Genomic DNA, 27,311 nt, shown 5'->3' with positions numbered 1-27,311 from the left:
AACATGGTTAAAAATGGTAAAATAATGAGTTGGAAGCTGTGACCTTTTAGTTTTTTTTTTGTTAGTGTTTTATTTATTTTTGAGAGAGAGAGAGAGAGAGAGAGCGAAGGGGGAAGGCCAAAGAGAGAGGGAGACACAGAATCCAAAGCAGGATCCAGGCTCTGAACTCTCAGCATAGAGCCCAGTATGAGGCTCAAACCCAAGAACCGTGAGATCATGACCTGAGCTGAAGTCAGATGCTTAACTGGCTGAACCACCCAGATGTCCCTGGAAGCTGTCAGATTTTTAAAGTCAGGTTTACTGTACCACAGTTTTCCTACAGTAAATTATCACCATGTTTAAGTACACAGTTTCATGATTTTTGACCAAGAAAGTCTTGCAAACACCAGCACAATCAAGACAGAATATTGCTGCTAGCCTAACAAATTCCATTATACCCCTTTATAGACAATTCCATCCTTTTCTCCAATCTCTGACAACCAAGGGGAAACCATTGATGTGATTTATCTCATGCTTTTTGTCCTCTGCAGGCTATGATCTAAATGGAATCATGCTGGAGGAGGTCATTGAGAGGATGTGACCTCTAGTTGAGTTGTGATCTGAACCTAGGCAATCAGAGGCTCCTTACTCCTCTCCTGTCTTTGAAATGCATGTTCGACCCATTATTCCAATGTTAGCAGCCATGACAAGGATGTAGCCTTGAGAGAGTAAGGTGATGTTGAGATCTTCTGGACTGAAAGCATGACTAAATCCAGGTAAGGCCTCTGTATAAACTTTTAAATTTCCGGTGAGCAGGTGTAGCAACCTACTTGTCTTGCTTATTAAACCTGCCACCAATGGAGTGGTCTACCTCTTTCTTAAGTTTCTCTTTGCCATCCATGCTTGGGGCCAATTTGCAAACCAACCATAACAATGTAGCCTTTTGAGTGTGGCTTCTGTCCTTCATTGTAACTTTTGAGATTCAACAATGTTGTTACCTTTATCCATGTTTCCCCTTATATTACTAAGCTAGTCCCTTCTATAGATGCATCATCCACTGATGGCAATTGAGTCTGTTTCCAATTTAGAGCACTTATGTATAAAGCTCCTCTTCCTGTGGACCTATGTTTTTATCCTGAGTAAATAATAAAATTGCTAGAATCTATAGTAAGTGTTTAAAAGACTGACAAACTTTAACAAAATTATCGTGTTGCTTTTTATTTCCACCAACAATGTCTGAGAAGTTCTGTTGCTTTAAATAATCTCCAGCACCTGGCATGTTCTTTCTGTTTTTTTTTTTCTTTTTTAAAGTTTTAGCCATTTTAATAGTTATGAATGTGTTTCTTATTGTGATTTTAATTTGTTTCCTTAATGACTAATCATCTTGAACATTTTCATGGGCATATTTCCACCTTTATTTTACTTTGGTGAAATATCTGTGAAAATCTCTTGCTTATTCTGTTATTTGGTTGCTTGTTTTATTGCTACTGAGTTATAATAATTCCTTATATATTCTGGATACAAGTCTTTAAATGGATATGCACTTGCCAATATTTGTTTTCTAGTTTGTAGCTTGACTCTTTATATTTTTATAAAAATATAAAATATCACTTATAATAAAATATGTTATATATATTATTTTTATATAGTGTATAATATTATATATTTTTATTAAAATAAACTATATTTTTATAGTGTCTTTTTGAAAACAAATTATGCTTTTAAGTACAGCTTATTAAATTTATTTGTGTTTGTGCTTTTTGTGCAATATTTAAGAGAAAGGTTCCTAACTCAAGGTGAAATTATTTCCTCCTGTGTTTTGTTCCAGAATTTTAAATTAAATTTTACTTCAGGTCTATCACTTTTCCCTTGACTTGGGTATATGGTTTGACATAATTTTCCTTTCTCCCTCCCTCCTTTCTTCCTTCTCTCTCTCATTTCCTCTCCTTCTTTTATTGCTTTTTCTTTTTCTTTCCTTTTTGTATTTTTTTTCCTGTAAATTAATGTCCAATTGATCAACCAGTGGGTTGAATCTTTCCGTGGGTTCCAAGGTCATCAAGTTCTGGGAAACTGGTGTTTCTCAGCACTCCTCTGAACAGCTGACTCAAATTCAGGCTTTGGCACCTGAGTTGATAATATTTGTCATTCAGGGGTAAGGCCACACACACACACACACACACACACACACAGGCACACACACACACACACACAGGCGCACACACACACACACACACACACACACACACACACTGAATCCATAAAAAGAGAAAGCCACAGGGATAGGGCTGTCTTCCCGAAGTCAAGCTCACTATATATCTAGCAGGCTTCCATGTCTCTATAGAATAATAAGGAGATGATAGGGATAGGTCTGGTCTACTTTCTGAAGACCTCTGTGTTATAAACTTTGCCAAAATCCTGATCTTTAATCTGATGTAAGTGGTTTGGTGTTTGCATTCGCCTGCTTTTGCACAGTAACTAATCAAAGTAGCCATGACTTTTATGACCTGGTCAGACCTAAAGGGAACATCTCATGGCATCATTTTCTTAACAGGGTTTAATGTTCATAGGTGCAAACTTTTCTGTCCTGCCACAGATGACTCCTCTTGTAATAATACTGGAAAAACAGAAAACACTATAGCTGCTCAGGCAGGCTTAGAATCCTGATGATGTTCTTAATTATTTCTTTTATAATGTACTCATTTCCATTACATAAACATAAATAATTAAGGGCTAAAATATTGAGTTTGTTGGAATTACTTCCCACAAGTAGAGAGGATTGGGTAATATATCCTTGAGCAGAGACGTCATAGAGTTTGAGACCCTTACATTGTATATTGTATCTTTGCTACTGTGGCCTTCTTTTCAATGCCATCAGTGACTTGCTTTTTGCTACATCCAATGGATTTATTTTACTTTTTAACTTAATAATGTCTCTGAAGAATTCTACACATCTGTGAAAACTTTCAGTGTGTGGATATATTCACTTGTATTTGATTCCTTCTGATTCTCTTACAGACTTTCACAGAAAGTGTCTAGGAAATAAACTCTAGTGTTTTGATAATTGCAATCTCTTGACTCAGTATAAATTGGACTCCTCAAAGGGCCATTATAGTTTATGAGATGTAGGGTAAGTCCTGTGTTTTCACATGTCATTTACTCAGTTATGACCAAACAAAAACGTTGACATAAAAATGGAGTTTGAAAGGATAATTTTAAGTAAGCTAAATATTTTTGTTATTCATTGAGTTACACGATGAAGAGGATATTCATTTATGTTGATTCAGATTTCTATATATCTTGACGTTATTACATAAGATTGTTGTGATATTTATATAGTTTTTAAAACTTCAACATCAAAGGTAGAATAAAGCCCTTAATTATTAAAGTTCATTCAATTATATTCTCAGGACATATTAATAACAAAATTTATCATTTTCAGTTACTGGTTTATGTATTTTTTCTTTTTTACTTTTGTAACAATTTTTTTGGAGCACAAAGCTTTATAATATTGACAGGTTAATAGAACAGTGTCTGTCATATAGTAGACATTCAACAAGTATTTTAGAGAAATAAAAAAAAAGTATGAATAGACTTGCTTATATTTTAAACTGTAAAATTATAAATCTTTAAGTCATTTTATACATAATTAGAATCATAATTCATCACTTCCTAGATGGTAAACATGTTTATCTATGCAATTTAAGGATCAAAATGTTAATATTTTATTATAATAGTTTAATTCAAATTAATAAAGCAAATACACATAATAAATTGTGCATTAATATTGTAGGAAAATTGGTTATTAATTTAGTCATTTCTGTTGCTGAAATTCATGAGTGGATTTTTTTAAACTTAGAAGAATGAAAAATATGTTGATTCATTAAGTAACTGTGATGTCTATTAATTTCTCTTGAGATTCAATAAGAAATAACATAATTAGGAAGCATTCTGATGTTGAGCCTTATATTTTTCCCAATGCAAAAGGTAGTAATTCACAATTTTCAAAGGGATTTATTACATTATAGTAAAAACAGTTAGTAAGGAGTCTTCATTTTCTTATCCTATAGTAATTATTTTTCTCTCACGGTATTCACCACCATGGTACTTATCCCTTCGGTAGTAATTGAACTGTATACTCCTGAAATTTAAGCTAAAAAATGCACCAAAGGTTGCTGTTGATGAGATCCATTGGGCATTAATTTTGAAAGGTTGATCTTTCTCAAAAGGTAATAACATCAGCGCTGCAAATTTGTGGCTTAAAAAGGTGAAATGATAATGCTTTTGAAAATAGTGGACAACCACCTTTAATGGCTTGTCTTGCTTTGCAATTTAATGGCTAAAAGTGTATGATTAGTTGCTTGAATTTTTGTTCCAAAAGATTTATCATTGAAAAAGTTTTTTTTTTCCTTTCCTTTTTTTTTTCCTTTTTTGTATCTTCCTTTATGGTAACAATGGTACAAGACAAGCCAGATAAGTTGCATTTGGAGGCTCGAACATAATTTTGATTAAGATTTAAAATTAAATTGGCATACTGTTATCAAAACTAATAAACAAGGTTAGTTATATTCACTTTAAAATTAAATACAAAACAATGATGTTCAATGTTGTCAATTCTAGGTAGCAATTCAATGGAAGGTGCAGTTAGCAGAAAAAAAAAAAAAAACAAAATTTTAAAATGTATATGGAATAGATTCTTGGAAAAGGTAAGATAGAAATTAATGAGAATAAATAAAAACATTGTCTGAGTTGTTGAATTTAGGATGAATATCTGATCCAAAACTTAGTTGTATTTTCTGACCGCTTCAGAAAATACTTGGATGTAATTTTTTGAAGGTTAACATTTGTAATATTAAATGTCCTTAAAAAAATAATCGAGCAATGGATACTCAAAACATTTGTAAAGAAAATTATAAAACATTATTAAAAGATTTTAAATAATTATGAATTGTGACACCATGTTTATAAAGATGGCTTCATATTTTAAAGATACATGTGTTACAAAGTTGATCTTAAACACAGCACGGTTCCAAACAAAATTTCAAAAATATTCTGAAAGTAACAAGTTAATTTAAATATATGCTGAATAACCCAAAAGAAAAAGGCCTACTCATTCCTAAAGAAGAATCTAACAGAGAGCAATGTTATTACATGAAGAAAAACTTACCAATGAAGAAAGTTTAATATAGGCCGATGATTAGAAGAGTCAGATCCACATGTGATAATTAGAAGAAACAGATCTACACGTAAATAAAAATTTAATACAGTCCAGGATATCACTGCAAATGAATGGAAAACATATATTTTTTTAAAAAGCAGCGAGGAAAATATATTGCCTGCATTCAAAAAAGAAAGATTCCTACTTAATATAATAGGCTAATAATAATAATAATAATAATAATAATTCCAGATATGTGTTAAAGATTTAAATATCTGACTCCCCCACTATGTTGGCAAAAACAATGTTAAATGCTTGACTATAACAAGTGTTAAGAAGTATATGGAACCTGAGGTATTTTGTGCTGTTTTGGGGAGTATAAATATGAGCAAGAAATTTACAAAACATTTTGTTATATTTTAAAGTTGAACATATATATACTCTGTATCTAATCAATGCCACATCTAGGGATGCACCTGGATAAAACTCATACTGTGCACCCAGTGACATATAAAGCAGCATTCATAGCAGCATTAGTCGTGATAGCACGTCAATGACAATTAATGTGACAGGTTAAGGAAAAATAATACTACAAAGCTGTAAAATTAAAGAGTGCAGCGGGATGCCTGGGTGGCTTGGTCAGTTAAGCCACTGACTCTTGATTTCAGCTCAGGTCAAAATCTCATGGTTTGGGGGGATTAAGCCCCGTGTCGGGCTCTGTGCTGACAGTGTGGAGCCTGCTTGGGATTCTTTCTCTTTCTGCCTTTCTCTGGCTTGCTCTCTCTCTCTCTCTCTCTCAAAATAAATAAATAAAAATAAACAAACAAACAAGCAAACAAATAAATAAGGCAGGAATACATAAGAACATTAGAAACATAATATTGAAGAAAAGCACAAGCAATCTAGCGGACAAACTGGATGCCAGCACAGTTCATAATATTCAAAAACAAAAAAAAAGTAGATTTGTTGAAAATATCTTTAAAGAATATGGATGAATCGATTTTTAAAACTGAAAGCTAGGGAATGAAAAATACAGAAGGGTGGTTGTCACTGTCACAGAAGCAGGGTTATAGGGGTGATCACAGAGACCTTCCAATCTGGGCAATTCTCAAAGTTCTTTGTTTTCTTTATTTAACTCAGGAGGTGAGTGTATATGTATTCATTTATTTTTGTTTTCTAATATTTGTTTTATATTTTTGAAGTCGATCAAGTTTCATCTTTTACGTGTGAAAGAACAATGAAGTTTAAAATCTTAATTAAAAGAAAAAAAAAAAGAAAAAGAAAACCACTTGAGGAAATTTTTTGAGTATAATACTTAGGTCAGAGGTGCCCAAGATGGCCATCGGGCTTGGTGATTTACTAGAAGGACCCCAAAAATTCAGGATCACAATTATGGTTATGGTTCATTGTAGCTACAGATTGGGATTAAAATTGGCAAAGGAAAAAGGTGTGCGAGGCAGTGTCCAGAGGAAACCAGGCATAGCCTGCTCTTGTCCACTCTCAGTGATATCACACAGACTGCACTTGGTTTTCCCAGCAAATGTTGTCTGATGACTGGTATGAAGTCTTGCCAATCAGAAAAGCTTAATCAAATCTTTGTGTCCAGGGTTTCAATGAAGGGCAGTACTTAGGCTTGGAGAGCCCACATAACTGTCCTTAGTTACTTAGTTTCCAACTGCTCCACTCCAGAATTCAAGCTGATTCAGCCTAGCCCAAGGTGTTCAAAGAAACCCCAGGTATACAAAAATAGGCATTTACCATAAATCACATCATTAGCTTAAACTGTTTGTGGTGGGAACCTGGCATCCAAATATGCTCTCATCAGGTAGGATATTCCAAGATTTCAAAAGTTATCTGTTGGGAGTCAGTCAAAGGCCCACTCTCGAAGATCTTTAGAATATGGAGAGTTTGGGCAATCCAAACTGACTGAGTTAACCCTCTACTGCACAGTACCAAAGTGAAAAAACTTGGTGACAGTGATTGTTACGTAATTATAAGCTGGCTTTTTAATTTTGTCAGTGTAGAAAATGAGTTAACTTTTAAAATGTTAGTTAATTATTCTTTATATAATCAGCTGATTACTTCCCTTTATAACTACGATTCCTAATATGGTACTCTTACAGTACAGTCCATGATGATCCTGAATCATTTTGCTTTTTCTTGGCAGAGGAAACAAAAAACTTTCACCATTTTGTCTATAAATGTGTAAATCCCAGGTTCTTGGGAAATAAAAAAATAGATATATATTAGTTTGCCTTGCACTATCCCATGAAAATATACAACTATCTGCAATATTGAAGAACAGAATATTATATGGCATCTGCAAATACCAGCAATCTAGAAGCTCTGTTTCCGTGGGTACTGTCATTTAGGGCATATTGGTATATCCTGTGTTTGAGTTCTGTACTCAACTACCGATGTGTGGAAGGGGTGTTTTCCCCCAACACCACCAAGCAAGCTATGCTTTGTACACTAGCATAGTATATAGAAGGGTATCCTACAGTGTAGCTCAATTCTGACACTGTCTACCTAAAGGTAGCATCAGATTCCACAGGTTAAGGATTCAGTCCTGCAAAACTGCCCTCGCCCTCAAATGCCATTCATAAGCCTGGATTGTTACCCATGTTTCTGATAGACTGGCTATTGATTGGAGCTTCCAAGGGCCCCCTCCTGGGATTATGATTTAAGGTCTCTGTCCTACAAGATTCTCATTCCCTTGAGGTGCCCATTACAAGTCCTGATTGTCACCTGTACTTTTGACTGAAATGGCTAAAAATCAGAGGTTCCCAGGTCCCTCCCTTGGGCTTAATTAAACTGCTACAGTGGCTTGAAGAACTCAGGGACATTTCACTTACCGGATTAGTAGTTTATTATAAAAGGACATAACTCAGAAACAGCCAGATGACAGTGATGCATGGGGCAAGGTATGAGAAAAGGGTGTGGAGCTTCCTTGCCTTCTGGGAGAGGGTTCCACTCTGCCTGAATCTCTAAGTGCTCACCAATATGGAAGCTTCCTAAATCCCATACCTTCAAGTTTTAATGGAGGCTTTATTACACAGGCATGATTGATTAAATCATTGGCCATTGTCAATAGATTCAACACCCAGCACTCTCACCTCCCCCTTCCCAGCCTTAGGTTGACATAGGGACATCCCAAAGGTTACCTCATTATTAACATAGCAGAAGACATCTTTATATCTCTCACCAGTTAGGAAACTTCCAAGGGTTTTATTTGTGTGTGTGTGTGTGTTTGTGTGTGTGTGTGTGTGTGTATGTTTATCCTTTTATTTTTTAAATGTAATTTATTGTCAAATTGGCTTACATACAACACCCAGTGCTCATCCCAACAAGTGCCCTCCTCAATGCCCATCACCCACTTTCCCCTCCCCTCCCACTTCCATCATCCCTTAGTTTGTTCTCTGTATTTAAGAGTCTCTTATGGTTTGCCTCCCTCCCTCTCTGTTTGTAACTATTTTTTTACTCTTCCCTTCCCCTATGGTCTTCTGGTAAGTTTCTCAAGATCCACAGATGAGTGAAAACATATATCTGTCTTTCTCTGACTTATTTCACGTAGCATAATACCCTCCAGTTCCATCCACGTTGCTGCTAATGTCATGATTTTATTTTTTCTCATTGCCAAGTAATATTCCATTGTATATATAAACCACATCTTCTTTACCCATTCATCAGTTGATGGGCATTTAGGCTCTTTCTATAATTTGGCTATTGTTGAAAGTGCTGTTTTAGAAGCCCTGTGCTAGAAACTGGGACAAAGAACAAATATCTATTTTTTATTATACATCACAATATCACATCCTTCCTAGGTGGAGGCACACTTTTCTAAACCTCGTGTTTCCTACCACATAAAAAATGCAACATACTGATTAACAGCTTTCAATTCTGGAGATTATATCTTCTATATGGGTGAGTCCACTTTTAACCCACTTGGTGGTTCCTTTTATAGGTTGACAACTCTGTGCAGGACGCACAGCAAGAAGGGCTTTTCCAACTGCAATGCAAGCAGTTCCAGACCTCAGTCATTTTTACAGCATTTCCCAAATTGACATGGGCATATCAAAATGATATGTGCAATAGCAGAAGCCTTTAGAAATTTTAAATAGATCAAATCTTTTTTCAGCAAATGTACTTCCCCCATCTTGAAAAACAGCATTATCTTCCTACTGGGTTCTGGTTAAGATAGAAATGACTGACCATAAGACACCAGGTTATCACGAGTCCTAAATTTTCTATTATGAACATGGTGTTATAAGGTCTCTTATTGATAAAGTCAGGTACTCTATGAAGAACAGTATTATTTCATGGAATTTGCATATGTGAAGCTGGGCCTGAGCAAATCCTGAAGGTTTAAGTAATTTTCAGGAGACCCTCACTTACTTTCCCAGCACAGTGTGGCACCAAGGGACTCTATGGCCAATTAACAGAAGAGTTTAAACAAAAGCAAAAGCAAAACAAAACAAAAAAATACAAAAACTAAGCCCGGTTTTTGGGAAGAAATACATACCGTAGTGATTGTACCTCAAAGAATGTACTGCAACAGTATTTTTACCCCAGGCTAGGGAATTCCTAAAGAATATTGGATGATTTATCCATTAAGTAGAGCTTCTAGAAGTTCTAGAACATTTTTATCTACACTGCTTGGTAGAAGAGATCTATTTCAGTTTGGCCAGTTGGTCAAGAACATGAAGGAATACAATTGGTAGCAAAGGGGAGATTCAGGGAAGTTATATGTGGATGGACTTCCTGGTATGGGTTGTGCACAGTTGACGACACACCCCTAAAAATGATTCTTCCCTACTCTGGTTCAACTGTTTGTATGAAGAAGAGTTAAATTTCCTCTGATGCACACAGTAGTGTTTGGACTGAATCGGAATCCTGTGGCAGGAATGTCACAATGCCCTTTCAGCCCCCCAACTAAGGTCATGGAGAGAAATATTTCATCCTGTAGCTCCCTAGAAACTAAAGCTCGAATATGTACACTACTCTTGGCTAATCAAAATTTCCAGTCCTAACTTAGAATTCAAAGCAAAATGAAAGATTATTCACAACAGCTGGAAATGCAAGGGGCCGGCGATTGTCCTATGTGAAACAGACTGTTTCCATGGTGAGATCCTAGCTCTTGTCTATTTCCTTTGGTTCCTGCCGGCTTCTCAAGGTCCTCACCTTCCCGATACTCTGAAGGAATTATCCAGTCTATTTTCTGCTTTCAAAGGGCATATCTGTCCTACTGCTGTTTCTCCCCATATCAATGTTTGTGAAACACGATAGTACCCTTAAAGTGAAGGATCTTTGTGTTTTAATAACAGACACACACTCCTTATAGAAAGGGAAATGTTCTTCACAATTACATATGTTGAAAACACAATGAAGAGATTGCTATTTTTTGCTATTTTTGTATTTCTTTTTGCCGGATGTGTAGGGTTAGTCAATGAAATAGGAAAAAAAGAAAGAAAGAAAGAAAGAAAGAAAGAAAGAAAGAAAGAAAGAAAGAAAGTGATTTTGGCATCTGATCTTTTGTTATTAAAGATCTGACCTTTTGCTTATTAAATAAGAAACCCTCTAGTTGCAACAAAAGTGATTTTAATTTTCCCACTAGCCATAAGAAAGAAGCCAGATGTTTACAACGTAATGTCTAGCATCCTGGATTTACCTGTTTTCCATTCTGTCTACCTTAAGAGTCTTAAGGTACAGACTCTACACCATTGCCGATAACTTAAAAGCTAGAACTGTGTTTGAATTACCAAGAAATACTGCTGTAAATGCTGCTATAATTGTTAAAGAAAGCTAATCGTTATTAAATGAATGCAACGTGCTGAACAAGGGGCTAGGTTTTACATGCATTGTCCCAATCCTCACATGAATATGATGAGATGGACTATTATTATTCATAATTTAAAAATTAATAACCACCGGGCGCCTGGGTGGCTCAGTCTGTTGAGCCTCCGACTTCAGCTCAGGTCACGATCTCGCGGTCCGTGAGTTTGAGCCCCGCGTCGGGCTCTGGGCTGATGGCTCAGAGCCTGGAGCCTGTTTCGGATTCTGTGTCTCCCTCTCTCTCTGCCCCTCCCCTGTTCATGCTCTGTCTCTCTCTGTCTCAAAAATAAATAAACGTTAAAAAAAATTGAAAAAAATTAATAACCACGAGGCTAAATAAGTAGCTTAGTGGCTCACAGTTACGAAATGGCAAAACGCCTATTCAGATCCAGGTTGCCTGAGTCATAAGCTCTTACTCCAGCATCTTATTATTCAAGGCATATTTTCTTATAGTCACTCAGATAATTGAATGCTAAACAAAAATCCGGGTGCCTAGGATTCTTAATAGTATTGAGACTGTACTTTAGAATCCCCTCAAATACCGAATGCTTTAAAGTGTCTTTCAGCATCTGATAGAAATCTTAGAATTTACAGGAGAGAGCATTTTTTTTGTTGTTGTTCAGTACTATTAAAATGTTTACTTTATTCAGTCAAACGTTTTCCAGTGATGGAGACACGTGTTGTTTCCTAACTGGCTATATTAGAGTCGATTATATTACCAGTTTTCATCTTTCTCATTTAAAAGAAGCCATTTAAGGGGTGCCTGGGTGGCTCAGTTAGTTGAGCATCTGACTCTTGAATTTGGCTTAGGTCATAATCCCAGGGTCTTGGGATCGAGCCCCGAGTCGGGCTCTGAGCCGAGTGTGGAGGCTGCTTGAGATTCTCTCTCTCTCTCTCTCTCTCTCTCTCTCTCTCTCTCTCTCTGTTTCTCTCTCTGTCTCTCCCTCTGCCCTTCTCCCTTGTGTTTTCTTTCTCTATAAAATAAAAAATAATACTAAAATAAAATAAAATAAATAAAATAAAATAAAATAAAATAAAATAAAATAAAATAAAATAAAAAATATAAAATAAAATAAACCCTTCAAGCCATACCACTGGAAACAAAGTGGTTGCACATCCCAAGTCCTCCTGGGGTTGGGGATTATCTTGAGGTAATGTCCCACTTGTCACACACTGGGAGATAAATACTCATCCCTCATAAGATCCATTTGTAAAATTTGGAGAGAAGTGTTGTCAACAGCTTATACAAGATAAATTCTACAATTCAGAATTCTAGATGGTTCTAAGGTAGGTGACTGCTGCGAATGGGACAGTGTAACGAAAGTAATGTTGTCTTAGAGAAAAGGTTATGCTCACTGATTATCTGTGGTATTTTCTTAGTTTATGTGTATATGTGGGCCAGGGGAGTAGACAGGGGATGATAGAGGCATTAATCTGCACTTACCTTACCTAGAGCTTTTTCCAAAAGTACCGCTTCATTCATTTTGCTCATTATTGCCAGGAGGTGAAAGCTGACTTGTGTCTAGGTTGGAATTTGGGAAAATCCAATGATTTAATTAATTGAGTAAAGCCTAAGTAAGCTCACCCTCATCAGTAAGGCGAATCTCACTTTCTATGAGCACATACGTATATTTGCATACAATGTGACTATTTTGTGTTTGTGCCTATAAATATCAATTTAGGGAACTTGTGACTTTGTGCCAGATATTGAATAATCATAATGGCATTAATGGTAATAATAGATAATAATGAATCCATTTGATGCATCTCTAATACAATAAGTTCTATAAATGGTGCTATAAATTATCCACGTTAATCCTGGTTTCAACCTTCTTTGTGGGATATTATTACGTTAATAAATGAAATAAAACAATTCAGGGATACAAATCTTGAATGGCTTACAAAACCTTAGAGACCACATCTGAGGTTAAAGTCAACTTTGGCTACCCCAAATCTTGCGTGTTTAACCACTACGGCACGGTGCCATTAGCTTGTTGATACCAATGGGAAAATAAAACATGTTTCAAGGAACGTGCCTGATTTTGAGAATTTCTATTAATATTCTACAAACAAAGATCAAAGTGTCCTACCCCGTCATGAAGCTCTTGAATATGCAGTCTTGTTTGCCTTACAGGACAATTCTATACAGTGAATAAAGTGGGTCTGATTTCATAAACAAGGATAGGTTGGCGTAAAGATGGAATGATTTGTAGTAGAAGAACCAGAATTAGAGCTCAGGTATCCAGACACTTCTTTTTTCCTATTTCCTAGTCCTTGCTATAGCCTCTTTTGCACCAGTGATAGCAAAATCAAGCCCGATAAGCAGGCAAACGTGACGATCTGGAGGTCTCAGTGTAGAGTGTTGTTACTCGTATAGTCAAAAGCTGATGCTAATAGTGATATCTTGTCTGATACAACCCTTGGGAACCAATGACGAAAAACCTCCTAAATTTGGTACACTTTTGTTATTTAGCGGGTTCTTTAACACTAATTCTTTAATTGGAAGGTTCACACAAATTATTTAGAGGAAACCTTGTTATGATTATTGAATTGATTCCTTTTAAAAATTTTATTATTTATTTTGAGAGAGAGAGGGCGCAAGCAGGGGAGGGGTGGAGAGAAAGAGAGAATCCCAAGTAGGCACCAGGCTATCAGTGCAGAGCCCAACGAGGGGCTGGGCCTCACAAACCATGAGATCATGACCTGAGCCAAAATCAAGAGTTGGAGGCTTAACTGATTGAATTACTCGGGCACCCCATGATTATTGGATTGATTCTTTAACCACTGAATCTGTGCGAACGCCTTATTTAAAGTTCAATGTAGAATGTAGTTACAGCAAATAATTAATTATAGATTCTCTAGCCACTTTAATCACTGAATTTATTTATTTATTTAAAAATGTTTAATGTTTATTTATTTTTGAGAGAGAGAGAGTGGGAGTGGGGGAAGGGCAGAGAGAGAGGGAGACACAGAGTCCGAAGCAGGCTCCAGGCTCTGAGCGGTCAGCACAGAGCCCAACACTGGGCTCGAATTCATGAGCTGTGAGATCATGACTTGAACTGAAGTTGGACACTTAACCAACTGAGTCACCCAGGTGCCCCACTGAACTGAGTTTTTAAACCACTACTTTAGAGAAAAAAGAAAAGACAGATTTAAGTTAGGATGTGAATATTACATAAAGCTTAGAAATGACAGTTGCACAGCATAGCCATGTAAACTTTTTTCTCTTTTATTTTAAGAGTTTGGATTGTTTCCCCATAGTTTCTGACATTCACCTTACATGTTTTCTTAGTCAAGTTCTTCCTTTCTACGATCTGGTTCCCAAAGAAGACGGACCACTCTTCTAAGTGTATCTGGAAGATTGCAGATGATTTTGTTGGGCGAGGCGACACTCTGAGGTTACCAAGCATGGCAGAGAGAATAGATCTCCAATATTTAATTGCCTTACTACTCACTACAGTGTTCCTCTAACATTACTAATCTTTAACTTCCTGCTGAATATATTCCATCACACTATGATTTATTTTGTATTTACACACATTCTGTTTTTTTTCCTTGATTAATTTCCCTCTGGTTATATAGCATATATTTTCTCATATAGCTAGCTTAGAAGTTCATTAATGAGTGCAGAGATACAGTTTTTCCTCAAGACACTTCCTGTTTCCGGGATCTCACATCAGACATTGTCTTATCTCAGAGGTAAGAAAGAAACATAAACCCTAGGAGAGAAAAGCAATACTTATAGGACACGCGTATAAGATTTACTACTGCGAAACAATATATTTACATAGAACACACACACACACACACACACACACACACTTTTCTTTATAAGAAAGCACAGATTGTGTATCCATGTTGTCAAAAATAAGATGAATTTTGAGACACCTGAGTATTTCATTAAAAAAATTGTCCTTCCCCTGCTCACACAGGTGCTCTTTCTCTCTCAAAATAAACAAATAAACTTTTAAAAGGGGTTCCTGGGTATCTCAGTTGGTTACGTGGCTGACTCTTGGTTTTAGCTCAGGTCATGATCTCACACTTCATGAGATCAAGCCCCACATGAGGTTACCATGCTGTCAGCATGGAAGTTACTTGGGATTCTCTCTCCCTTTCTCTCTGCCCCTTCCTGTCTCATGCTGTCACTCTCTCTCTCTCTCCCTGTCTCTATCTCTCTCTCTCAAAACAAATAAATAGGTTTTAAAAACTGAGTATTGAGTAAGCAATTAAAAAGAAACAAGATGTCCATTTATTTGCTTTAACGAATTTTATTTAATAAATTCTCATATTAGTGTTTATGAGATGCCAGTAACATAAACAATATTTACAAATATCCACTCATTTATTCCTCTAATCATCACAGAGTGGTTAAATAATTTAATCATTCTCACGCAACCAGTAAGCAGGAAAGCTAGGATTTGAATCCTTTCATCTCTTACAATAACTACTATGCCTTAACTGTTAAGTTCAACTACTTCCCAAGATCACAGTTATTTTTCTGTAGAATTATCTACAGAAAGTGGTAACTTTCTTCCTAGAGTTTTTCTCAACTTTCCTTTACATGGCAGAATGGGATTTCAGGATGGAAAAATAAAGCTTTGCTTCGAGGATTTTGCCAACTTTCACAATTCTACTGGTCTTAATCAACCAAGCCACATTCATCCCATTTCTGCTTGGAAGGAAAAAATACATTCTTCATGCCTCCCAAAACACCACCTCTGAATAACATCCTCTAGTGTCAACAAAGATTTTTAATTACCTTTTTTAAAGAAAGTGACAGAAAAGAAAAAAAAAAAAGCAAATGTCACAGAAAAGGCCATCATAACTATGATTTTATTATCCTTCTATTTGCTTCCTTAGAAGAGAGAGTGAAGATGTTCTTGCTTCATACATCACTCAAGTCAACACGTGTGTTCTGATCCCATCTCTTTTGGACAAGGAAAACAAGAAAACCAGGATGTTGGAGAGTAATTATACCATGCCAACTGAGTTTCTTCTTGTTGGATTCACAGATTATTTGCCTCTCAGGGTCACACTCTTCTTGGTATTTCTTATAGTCTATACGCAAACTGTGGTGGGAAATCTGGGTTTAATAATCTTAGTTCATATCAATCCAAGCCTTCAAACCCCCATGTATTATTTTCTTAGCAACCTGTCTTTCTTAGACATCTGCTATTCTACCGCGATCGCTCCTAAAATGCTGGTGAATTTTTTAGCATCCAGGAAAAGCATCTCTCCCTATGGCTGTGCACTACAAATGTTTTTCTTTGGTTGCTTTGCTGATGCTGAGTGCCTCATTCTGGCAGCAATGGCCTATGACCGCTATGCAGCCATCTGTAACCCATTGCTCTATTCTACCCTTATGTCGAGGAGAGTCTGTATCTGCTTCGTTGTGTTGGCGTACTTCAGCGGGAGTATGACTTCCATGGTACATGTCTGCCTCACATTCAGGCTGTCATTTTGTGGCTCTAATATTGTCAATCATTTCTTCTGTGATATCCCACCTCTTTTGGCTTTATCATGCACGGACATCCATATCAATGAGCTTCTGCTCTTTGCCTTATGTGGTTTCATCCAGACCAGCACTTTTGTGGTCATATTTATCTCTTACTTCTGTGTCCTCATCACTGTTTTGAGCATTAAGTCCTCAGGGGGCAGGAGCAAAACGTTCTCCACTTGTACTTCCCATTTCATAGCGGTCTCCTTGTTCTACGGAACACTCCTGTTTATGTACTTACGTCCCACCACTGACTATTCCCTGGACACTGACAAGGTAGTTGCAGTGTTTTATACTGTGGTCTTTCCCATGTTTAACCCAATAATATACAGTTTCAGAAACAGGGATGTAAAAAATGCCCTCAAAAAGCTATTAGAAAGAAACTGGACTTTCAAATGAATAAGAATTAAAATCATTTAAGAATATTCAAGGTAGGGGCGCCTGGGTGGCTCAGTTGTTTAAGTGCCGGACTTTGGCTCAGGTCATGATCCCACAGTTCATGGGTTCGAGCCCCGTGTCAGGTTCTGTGCTGGCAACTCAGAGCCTGGTACCTGCTTCAGATTCTGTCTCTCCCTCTCTCTGCCCCTCCCCCGCTCACCCTCTGTCTCTCTCAAAAATAAATAAACACTTAAAAATTTTAAAAAAGGAATATTCAAGGTATAGTCTGCACTTCCAATATCATCATGCCATGAACACCTTGTATGTCAACTATTTTAAATTTATTATCATTTCTCAGAAATAAAGATAACGTTTCATCCTCCATACTTTAAAATGCTTTTGTCTTCTAAAAATCTTCTCTCCAAAATTACTCTACTCTATGAAATATGCTTGAGATAAAATAAGCAATAATATCTCTTTTCCAATTAGTGTTCACAAAATACTTTGTATATTGATTCATTATATTTGTTATCATGTTATACTCAAGGTCTATGTTGACTTGTCTATCAACCCATCCATAAGCAGAAACTCCTTGGCAGCAGGGGATATGTATCTTGGTTATTGTTCCAATTCCTATATAGTGCAGGAAATATGGCATATTCTCATCACATGTATGTTTAGTGGATGAATGGATGGAATAAATGGATGGATGGATGGATGGATGGATGGTGAAGTGAGTAAGTGTAGCTTCCTGTGTCTGGGAAAATGAGTCTAGATTTTGCACTTTCAGAACACTTATCATCAGGGAAATTGATATCACTCATGATAAACAATGGTGGTTTCGCTGGTTCTTAGGAAGTTAGATGGAAGTCACATAGCAAGGGTCTCTTTAATATTAGTACAGTGTGAGGTTATAACACATTGATTTCTCTGGGATGCACTGATTAGTGTAAGAGATCCTCTACTGTTCCATTCACAGTGGGTACATGTGAAAACCAAACAAGTTTGTGAAGATCATCAAGATTATAAACTGTATACATTACTAATTATTTGCCCATCTGTTCCTGAGTGAATCTTTGAGTCCCCATCTTCAAAGGGGTGAACAATTGCTCTAGTTATTTTATTATGTATATTGACAACGCAAATCGATTGCAGTATAAACACTACTTTCTCTGCAATCACTTCTGGCGATTGAACTATCCGTAGTTGTTCTCATCCTTCGGTTCCCATTTCCTCTTTGTTTTATCTTGACAAAGTTGAAGGAATACATTGTATACATGTGAAAATATGATATTGTTCATTTTCTAGTAAATGTGGAAATATGAGTGACTGGATTAGTTTATAGTGGATGTAACCCTATAAATGGAGATAAGACAACAATAAGATATTGCCCATTGAAATGGGTTGTTTTGGGGATTAAATGAAACAATATATGTAAAGCTACTAATGTATGTATGGTTTGAGAACTAGATGTTCAAATATGTATCAATCTCCTAGAAAACATGTAAAACTTGCACTTCTTGTTACAATCTAATGGAATATTAATGTTTATTATTTTTCTACCATTATATTATTATTTGATGTTAAGAAACAGTAAAGGTTTAATTTCCAGAAGAAATTAAGCATTAAAAAATATCTGTGAAGTTCAGGGTGCCTGGGTGGCTCAATCGGTTAAGCATCCAACTTCAGCTCAGGTCTTGATCTCACGGTTCGTGAGTTCGAGCACCCCATTGGGCTCTGTGCTGACAGCTAAGGTCTGGAGACTTCTTCAGAGTCTGTGTCTCCCTCTGTCTCTGTCCCTCCCCTGCTCACACTCTGTCTCTCTCTGTCTCTCAAAAAATGAATAAACATTAAAAAAATTAAAAAAAAATCTGTGAAACAGTCCAAATGTTCTGAGATGTTACCAGGAAGCAAAAAACAAACAAACAAACAAAATAAAAATAAAGAAAACAAAAGAACAAAAACAAGATAAAAACACAACCTGGATTTCAATATTCAAATCAGTGACCTTCAACTTGTTAAAACACGTGTCCTACTATGAAGCATTTGTTAGAGTACACAATGTCATTCATTTGTAATTGGTTTTTTTTTTTACTAGTTTCTGAAACTTATAGGTTAATTTGAATTATTCTTTTAATTTTAGAATACTCTGTTTTAAAAAAAACATTGCTGGGAATATTGTGGAATGAGCTGCTTCCTCTTCGTTATCCATCCATTGTGTGATGGACATAAGGTTGCATGAAAAGAAAAATATCAGCTTCCTTGTATGGCCCTATTGAATCTAAGACTCATTTTTCCATTTTCCAAAACAAGTTATTTTTAAAATAAGTAAACCAAAATATATTTGGCTTTTTTTGTTGTTGGCATTGTTTTAATTTTCTTAAGTTTTTGTTTAAATTCTAGTTGGCTAACGTACAGTGGGATACCAATGTCAAGTGTACAATATGGAGATTTGATACTTCCATAGAACACTGGTGTTCATCACAGAAAGTACATTCCTTAACATGTATCACTTGTTTAACCCATCCCTTGCCCACCGCCCCTCTGGTAACCATCACTTTGTTCTCTATAGTGCAGGGTCTGTTTCTTGGTTTGCCTCCTGCTCTTTCTTCTCTTTATTCTTTTTGCTTTGTTTTTTAAACTCCACATGTGAGTAAAGTCATATGATATTTATCTTTCTCTGATTAACTTATTTCACTCAGCATAATGCTTTCTAGCTGCAGCCATGTCTTTGCCAATGGTAAGATTTCATTCTTTTTTATGACCAAGTAATATTCCATTGTATATACATACATATACATATAATATATTATAAATAACATGTATAATGTATATATATTATTCATAGTAACAATTTTATTATTATTAAATTTTTCAATGTCTAATCCTTATCTAAATAACAAATCATTCTTTACATGATTGAACTTTGCATTGATGAAAAGTGAAATTACAAAAGCTTTTAAAATAATGATGGAAATTCTAATGTTTGTCTAGGTTATGTATTGTCTTACAATTTATATTCAAAGTCATATGGATATTTTCTACCCCCCTCTCCTCTCTCTCTCTTTCTTCCTTCCTTCCTTCCTTCCTTCCTTCCTTCCTTCCTTCCTTCCTTTTTTCCTCCTTTGTTTAATACTAGATCATGAGTGTGTATGGAAAGAGACTTTTTTTAATCCAATGTCACCAGAATTTCATGAATAATATATGGGTATCTGAATGTAATGAAATTTTCAGCGTGTAGTCAGCAATTAATATACTGATAAGTTACCATTATATCAGACTCCAAGTATCATTGATCTAAAATGCTGGAAATTAAGTAATGCGAAGAGTGATTTTGTTTTGGAATATTGTACACATAATTCCCCATCTATTTGTTGACAGACGAATTATTTGTTACCTTCAAGAACCGCTTTTCCACACAGTAATGACTATACACTGCTAATATGTTATCTTAGTTTACTTAACAAGCAATGCTTTTCTGTAATAAACATAAAAATAAAACTTTTTTCCTTATATTTTGATTCGTATAACAAAAACAGGGTAGTCTAATTATATAACTAGTGAATTTTCACCATTACATTCCTAAGTGCTCTTAAAAACTGCCACAATATATAGTCTTATTTAATTAAACTATATATTTTCCATTGAATTTATAGATTTCTTTTTATCTTCTTAGGCTTATTAGGTCAATAAATTGAATCAACACAAGAATATAAATGCTTTTTATTTTAATATATGAATATATAAATATAGTGAATTCCAAATTATCTTATTACTTTAATACTGTTTAAAATCATACTAACATTCCCTTCAACTGTTCACAAAACACCCAGTCTTAAGTCAGTTTCTGAATTACGTATTTGAAATTGGTTTCATGAATATGATAAATCTTAGGATCTAAATTTTCTAAAACGTTGTGTTTTATGAGCTTAAGTTTATTGTTTCTGTATTAAATCTAATCTTCCTGGGTTTCAAAATATTCCCCATTTATGAAGCAGCTAACCCATCTCAAGAAAGTTAGAGATTGCATTGCAGAAAACTCAAGTTGTGCATCAGCCATGGCATTTTTGGCCAGTATTTAATATTATCTTCTGGCCATTGACACTGATCCTTTGTTAGAGTTATTAAAACAATGTCTTTACAAATTATGAAAAAGCTGGTTTTATAGTATGTGCCATTAATTTGGCTACATTTAATAATATTGGGGTTTTTTTCCTGCTTCCAATTTCCAACCTTCCTAATTTTTTCTGCTTCATTATGTAGCTAACTTTATTCCTCCATTGACTGTTTTGTTGGATTTTGAACATTTTTTTCCTGTGATTACATGGTAATATCTTCCATTTTGTATCTAAAGACACTCTAATTTTGTTTTATTGGAATCTTCACAAGTGCATATAATTTTGTGATATGAATTTGATTTTTGCACAATATTTGGACTGACATGACTTTATTATTTTATTTATCTGCATATGTTGTAACTAATTTGCTTTTACGTTCAAGTAGCTAAGGCATTCTAATTAGCAATATGCTTTAATAAAAACATCCACCACCCTCTCCCAAATGTATAAATAGTGAATATATTATTTGTATGATTGAAGAGAGACGAATATGAAATTATGCAAAAAGCTAATAAAACTATGTGAAACATATGCAAAATCCCCACAGTGTCTCATGTGTCTCCTACCACTTCAGTAGAATGGAAGCTAAAAAAAGAATTACAAGGCACAATCCACAGCTCTATGATTCCTATTGAATTATTGCTGAAAAGAAAAGCATACATTTTAATTTTTTATATTTTTTTAATGTTATTTTATATGATTTTGAGAGAGACGGAGCGTGAGCGGGGGAGGAGCGGAAAGAGAGGGAGACAGTGAATCCGAAGCAGGCTCCAGGCTCTGAACTGTCAGCACATGGTCCGATGTGGGGCTCAAAATAACAAACCGTGAGATCATGACCTGAGCCGGGGTCAGATGCTCCCTGGACTGAGTCACCCAGGCACTCTGAGAAAAGCATATATTTTTATGTAAATAAACCAAAAGGAGAGTGTACAATTCAATCAATGCTCTGTGTGTGTGTGTATGTGTGTGTGTGTGTAAAATCTCATAAAAAGTGTAAATGTAAATTTATGTCAATGATTATTAAAGTTCGGAGAGTAAAATGTTATGCGTTTCCTTATATCAATTTCATAATGAACCAATGAGGGAGACAAAACATGTATGAATGTCCCCATTTCACAGGGGGAAAAAAAAGGTCAGTCTGAGCTCTTTCACCATGAGAACACTTGAACGTTTGTCTGAGTCGCATGCTTGTGATTGGAACACTTTTCTTCAGTTCCTGCACTAGGTTTATTCTCTGTATCGTTTATTCATCTTGACCCCAAGATGTTTGAGCGTTTTATGTACGAAAGGGAGTGCATTTTATCAAAGTGAAAGCAGAGACATCTAGTGGATGGTGATTGACGAGACTTCAGCCACGTGGCATGATTAGCTCTAGTCTTGAGAGACTGGGAAGGACGCTAATGATCCAACCTGTGGACATCTGAGATTCACATCTACACGTGAGCTACAGCTCATGTCCCCCAAAGAAAAGCCACCAAACGTTACAAAAATCTCCGCTCTCAACAATCAGTCTTTGAAGAATCATGAAAACCTGGTCTTCTTTACCAGATATTCTGTTTACTCTGGACTTTGCTTTGTTGTGAATGTGTTTAAGAAGTGGTAACGTAGCTTTATTTAAAACTTTTAATATTTCCTATCTCCTCACCCTAAAAGAATCTGTTACCAGCTCTATGATTTCAGTAATGTTCCCAAATAGAAAGAAAACAACGTCCTAACTTGTGGGTTATTTAGATTTCAAAGGTTTTCTTCTCATGTTATGAAAAAAGGGCAATGCGTATATAATCCTGCTGCACTTAATGTTTTCATGTATGCATGTGTGTTTACAATATTTAATATGTAGTTGATGCAGTAACTTAAGGCTATTTACACATATTTTTGCAAAGTCCTTAAAATAGAATATCTGAGAATTATAATGTTTTTATATCGCAAGGAAAATACTTTCTTTCATATCTATATAATAACATTTTGGAATATTTTGAAACATTTGGAACATTTTGGAAATATTTTAGATATAATTTTATTTGATGGTTCCAATAATAATATTTTAAGAATTATTTTTCTATTTTCCTTGAGTTTGTCACTGCATCCTGTCTGTGATCAAACCAGGGCATGCACACAGACACTTGATTTTCAGAGCTTAACACTGTTTTCACTGCAGCCAGCTGATGCTTCTTCCCACTAGAAATCTAGTGTGCCTGGATAAAATAGTCCTCAAATCAAGGTGTATTGTTTTTAAAGTAGACTAGATAAACTATAGTTTCAAACTTGCAGGAAACCCATTTTTTTCCTCTTTCCCTACATTTAGGGAAATACATAAAATACATAAAAGGGAAAATCATGCAAACATTTAGGGAAATACATAAAATACATAAAAGGGAAATCATGCAAACTCTGCCATGTTGGTTCCTTTTTATAGTTTCTTACAAATAGGCAAAATATAAGGCAAATTAAGGGCTAAGCTATGGTGGAACCAAGCCTTCCTCATTCTGCTATACTCCAGAATGCCATGTTCCCATGATGCTAAACAGCCTTGCAGGATTTTAGCTCCAAAATCCAAAATATTGCTGCTCAGAAACCTACACAAAGTACGTTTTACCTCTAATGTTTTTTTAATTTTTGTTCTTGTTTTTGTTTTAGGTTGAGTTTATTTCCAGGTTATTTTTTTTAATTGTTAATGTTTATTTATTTTTGAAGGAGAGAGAAACAGAGCATGAGCAGGGGAGGAGCAGAGAGAGAGAGGGAGACACAGAATCCGAAGCAGGCTCCAGGCTCTGAGCTGTCAGCACAGAGCCCGACGCAGGGCTCGAACCCATGAACCGCGAGATCATGACTTGAGGGGAAGTTGGGCACTTAACCGACTGAGCCACCCAGGTGCCCCTCCAGGTTAAAAAATTGATTTTATACTTTATGATCTGGTTTTATTAACAGAAAAAAAAAGTACTGGTAATTTCCACAAATAGTTCCTTCTTTGCCTTGTATACAATTGAACGTGGATTCGCTGTGTTTCTCAGGGCCACTGATTTAAAATACAGATAGGATCTAATTTAAAAAAAATTTTTTTTAACGTTTTATTTATTTTTTGAGACAGGGAGAGACAGAGCATGAACAGGGGAGGGTCAGAGAGAGGGAGACACAGAATCCGAAACAAGGTCCAGGCTCTGAGCTGTCTGCACAGGGCCCGATGCGGGGCTCGAACTCACGGACCACGAGATCATGACCTGAGCCGAAGTCAGCCGCTTAACCGATTGAGCCACCCAGGCTCCCCAATAGGATCTAATTTATAACCTCAGTTGATAAGAGATAATATTATACTTACAGAATGAAGATTTTGCTTTTGATTTAGCAATACCATAAAGATCATATTCCAAGCTTCCCCTTATCCCTACTTTAGTAGACCTCAAATTCCATAGAGCACAATTTTTTTGAGATCTCTAATGCCTTTTTTAAAAATGCATGTTTGTTGTTCTAAGACACCGATTTTTGGTAATTTTTATAGTAATGATAATATAGAACTAATATACTGCAGAATAGGGTACCTATCTTCTGTTTTTACTCCCTCTTCTTTACCTTTCTTCATGGCACTTATTATTACTGTATATAGTATATCAATACTTGTTTATTTATTTCTCTAATAAAATGTGAGCTACTTGAAAGCATGGCATGTTTCTTGCTCACTGCTTCATTTCTAGCAAATTTAACATTTCTTGGCATAAGGTAGTAAGTAAGAATACCTACTGAGTGCATGAAAGTGTATATGAATGAATGAACTTATTAGTATTTAACCATAAATATTATTGAATAAGTATAATATGTCAAAAAACAAGTGAAACTCTGTGGCAGTCTCCATTTTTGAAAGCAGGCATATCTGATAGGTATAGTTTTGGTCCCTCACACTCATATCTTGTCTCTATACATTGGGTTTTTGGAGGTTTTGTTTTAATGATGATAAAAAAAACAAAGATGTAAAGGTGAAATTATACAAAGATGCAAAAGGGAAGGATTTTCAAATTAAATTGTCCTGCTAGTTTTTGATTGGCCTTAACAATATCAAATGAAGAAAAGATTGTTCTACCTCTTTCTCTCAATTCAGCTCTTTCGGAGGACATGGTCATTGAACTTGCGAGTGTGGAATCTGGGCACAAGGTGAGGCAAAATAAAGTTCCGATGTTTGAGATTTGGAAAGGAAAGGGGTTGCCTATTATGAAAGTCAGAATCATGAGTTAACTGGGTATTAAAAAGTAGGAACAGGGGCACCTGGCTGGCTCAGTCAGGAGGCAGCGACTTCAGCTCAGGTCATGATCTCATGGTTCATGAGTTTGAGCCCCACATTGGGCTCTGTGTTGGTGCAGAGCCTTTTTGGGATTCTCTCTTTCTCCCTCTCTCTCAGCCCCTCCCCCCACCTCTCAAAATAGATACATAAACTAAAAAAAAAAAAAAGTAGGAACAGTTTGGCCAAAAGATAAGGAAATTTTTTTTAAGTTTTATTTATTTATTTGAGAGAGAGAGAGAGAGAGAGAGATAGAGGAGAGAGAGAGAGACAGAGAATCCAAAGCAGGCTCCAGGCTCTGAGCTGTCAGCACAGAGCCTGATGCATGGTTCGAATACACGAATCATGAGATCATGACTGGAGCCAAAGTCAGATGCTTAACCAACTGAGTCATCCCGGTGCCCGAAGAAATAATTTCTCTAATAAGGTGCAACAGTGTGTAGCCCATGTAAGCAGAGGACTTGTATATGTCCTAGAATGAGTCAGAGGTTTGATATGAAGCATAGTCGTGTTTGACTGTCAGTTCTACCAATTAATAATTTCTTGTCAGAGAGTTTCTGTTTTGTAATATTTATGATGTGGAAACTGAGAAGCAGGGAATAAAATAATCTCCAGTTCCCAAAATTTAAGACACTGTAGATGAATTGTCCGGTACTTATATAGTCCACTGCTGAAGTTAATTTCTTTCTTTCAACCAACTATAGGGTAGACATTAATGTCCCAATGCTATTATGGATCCTGGATCATGGAGGAAATTATATACATATATCTTTTTTCATCTGAGTGATATCACCTTGCTCTGCGACTGAAAAGCTACATGAACCTGAATGCATGGCAGGTTGGAACCAGACAGGGGTGAAGGAATTCCTTCTGGTAGGTTTAACTGAAAACCCTAATTTGCAGATCCCTCTCTTTTTCCTTTTCACCCTTATTTATTCCATCACTCTGGCAGGTAATTGGGGGATGATTATCTTGATCTGGTTAAATACCCAACTTCATACTCCAATGTACTTTTTCCTTAGCAACCTCTCTTTTTGTGATATCTGCTACTCTACTGTCTTTGCTCCAAAGATGTTGGTCAATTTTCTATCAAAACACAAAGCTAGCACATTTTCTGGTTGCGTTCTACAGAGTTTCTTTTTTGCAGTTTATGTAACCACAGAGGGCATCCTTCTGTCTATGATGGCTTATGACCGCTATGTGGCAATAGCTAATCCCTTGTCGTACACACTCATAATGACCCAAAAGGTTTGTATTCAGATGGTCTTTGCGTCATACTTGGGTGGGCTCATTAATTCGTTGACACACACAATAGGTTTGCTCAAGCTAGATTTCTGTGGTCCTAACATCGTGAATCATTATTTCTGTGACATTCCCCCTCTTCTGAGACTCTCTTGCTCTGATGCCCATAACAATGAGATGCTACTTTTAGTTTTCTCTGGGGTCATTGCAATGTTCACTTTCACTATCATCATGGTCTCTTATACGTGCATCATCATTGCCATCCAGAGAATCCGCTCAGCTGAGGGGAGGCACAAAGCCTTCTCCACTTGTGCCTCTCACCTCACTGCTGTGACCTTATTCTATGGGTCTGTAACCTTTAGTTATATCCAGCCAAGTTCTCAGTATTCCCTGGAACAGGAGAAAGTCTCTGCTGTGTTTTATACATTGGTTATCCCCATGCTGAACCCACTGATTTATAGCCTACGCAATAAGGATGTAAAAGAGGCAGCAAAAAGGTCGATGTGGTGGAAGAGAACCCCCACCTGACACAACCTTGGTGGTGGCTTTGTTGACCTAACATTAAATTGATAGCCTTTCCTGAAAATTGTATCACAGACACAAATGCCAACAAAACTATAATCAAGATAGTCTTATGAAATTGAAGACATAAGTGTTGAGTTTGACATGAGTGTTAAGTGTTGAGAATTAATGGAAAATTACTGGAAAATCACTCTATTTGACCATTCATTGTTTTGTGACTTAACAGTTCCTTTCTCTCAAGAGCGAATACATTTTTTTTCTGAGAAATTCTGATGCTAAACTGTGAAAGGGCTCAGCATGGATTTAAAAGAATCTGACATT

General features: G+C 36.0%; 2 protein-coding genes across 2 annotated transcripts; both read left to right on the top strand.

The window, feature by feature from the left end:
• The first annotated feature begins 15,923 nt into the window (after positions 1–15,923).
• On the top strand, positions 15,924–16,862 carry LOC109245209 (olfactory receptor 5AS1). Its single transcript, XM_019412523.2, has one exon. It carries the CDS (start codon positions 15,924–15,926, stop codon positions 16,860–16,862), a length of 939 nt encoding a protein of 312 aa, XP_019268068.2.
• Positions 16,863–26,057: 9,195 nt separating this feature from the next.
• LOC109245301 (olfactory receptor 1052-like) lies at positions 26,058–26,996 on the top strand. Its single transcript, XM_019412605.2, has one exon. The coding sequence runs from the start codon at positions 26,058–26,060 to the stop codon at positions 26,994–26,996; it is 939 nt and encodes a 312-aa protein (XP_019268150.2).
• Positions 26,997–27,311: the final 315 nt, after the last annotated feature.

Source organism: Panthera pardus, unplaced genomic scaffold (assembly GCF_024362965.1).
Source record: "Panthera pardus isolate Hobbes unplaced genomic scaffold, ASM2436296v1 HiC_scaffold_12, whole genome shotgun sequence".
In the NCBI taxonomy this organism is placed as follows: domain Eukaryota; kingdom Metazoa; phylum Chordata; class Mammalia; order Carnivora; family Felidae; genus Panthera; species Panthera pardus.
The sequence above is the reverse complement of the archived record's forward strand: the minus strand, read 5'-3'. Positions and strand labels throughout refer to the sequence as shown.

Bases quoted from the DNA above. Each gene is read 5' to 3' on its own strand.
- LOC109245209 (XM_019412523.2), top strand. From the start codon at position 15,924: ATGTTGGAGAGTAATTATACCATGCCAACTGAGTTTCTTCTTGTTGGA.
- LOC109245301 (XM_019412605.2), top strand. From the start codon at position 26,058: ATGGCAGGTTGGAACCAGACAGGGGTGAAGGAATTCCTTCTGGTAGGT.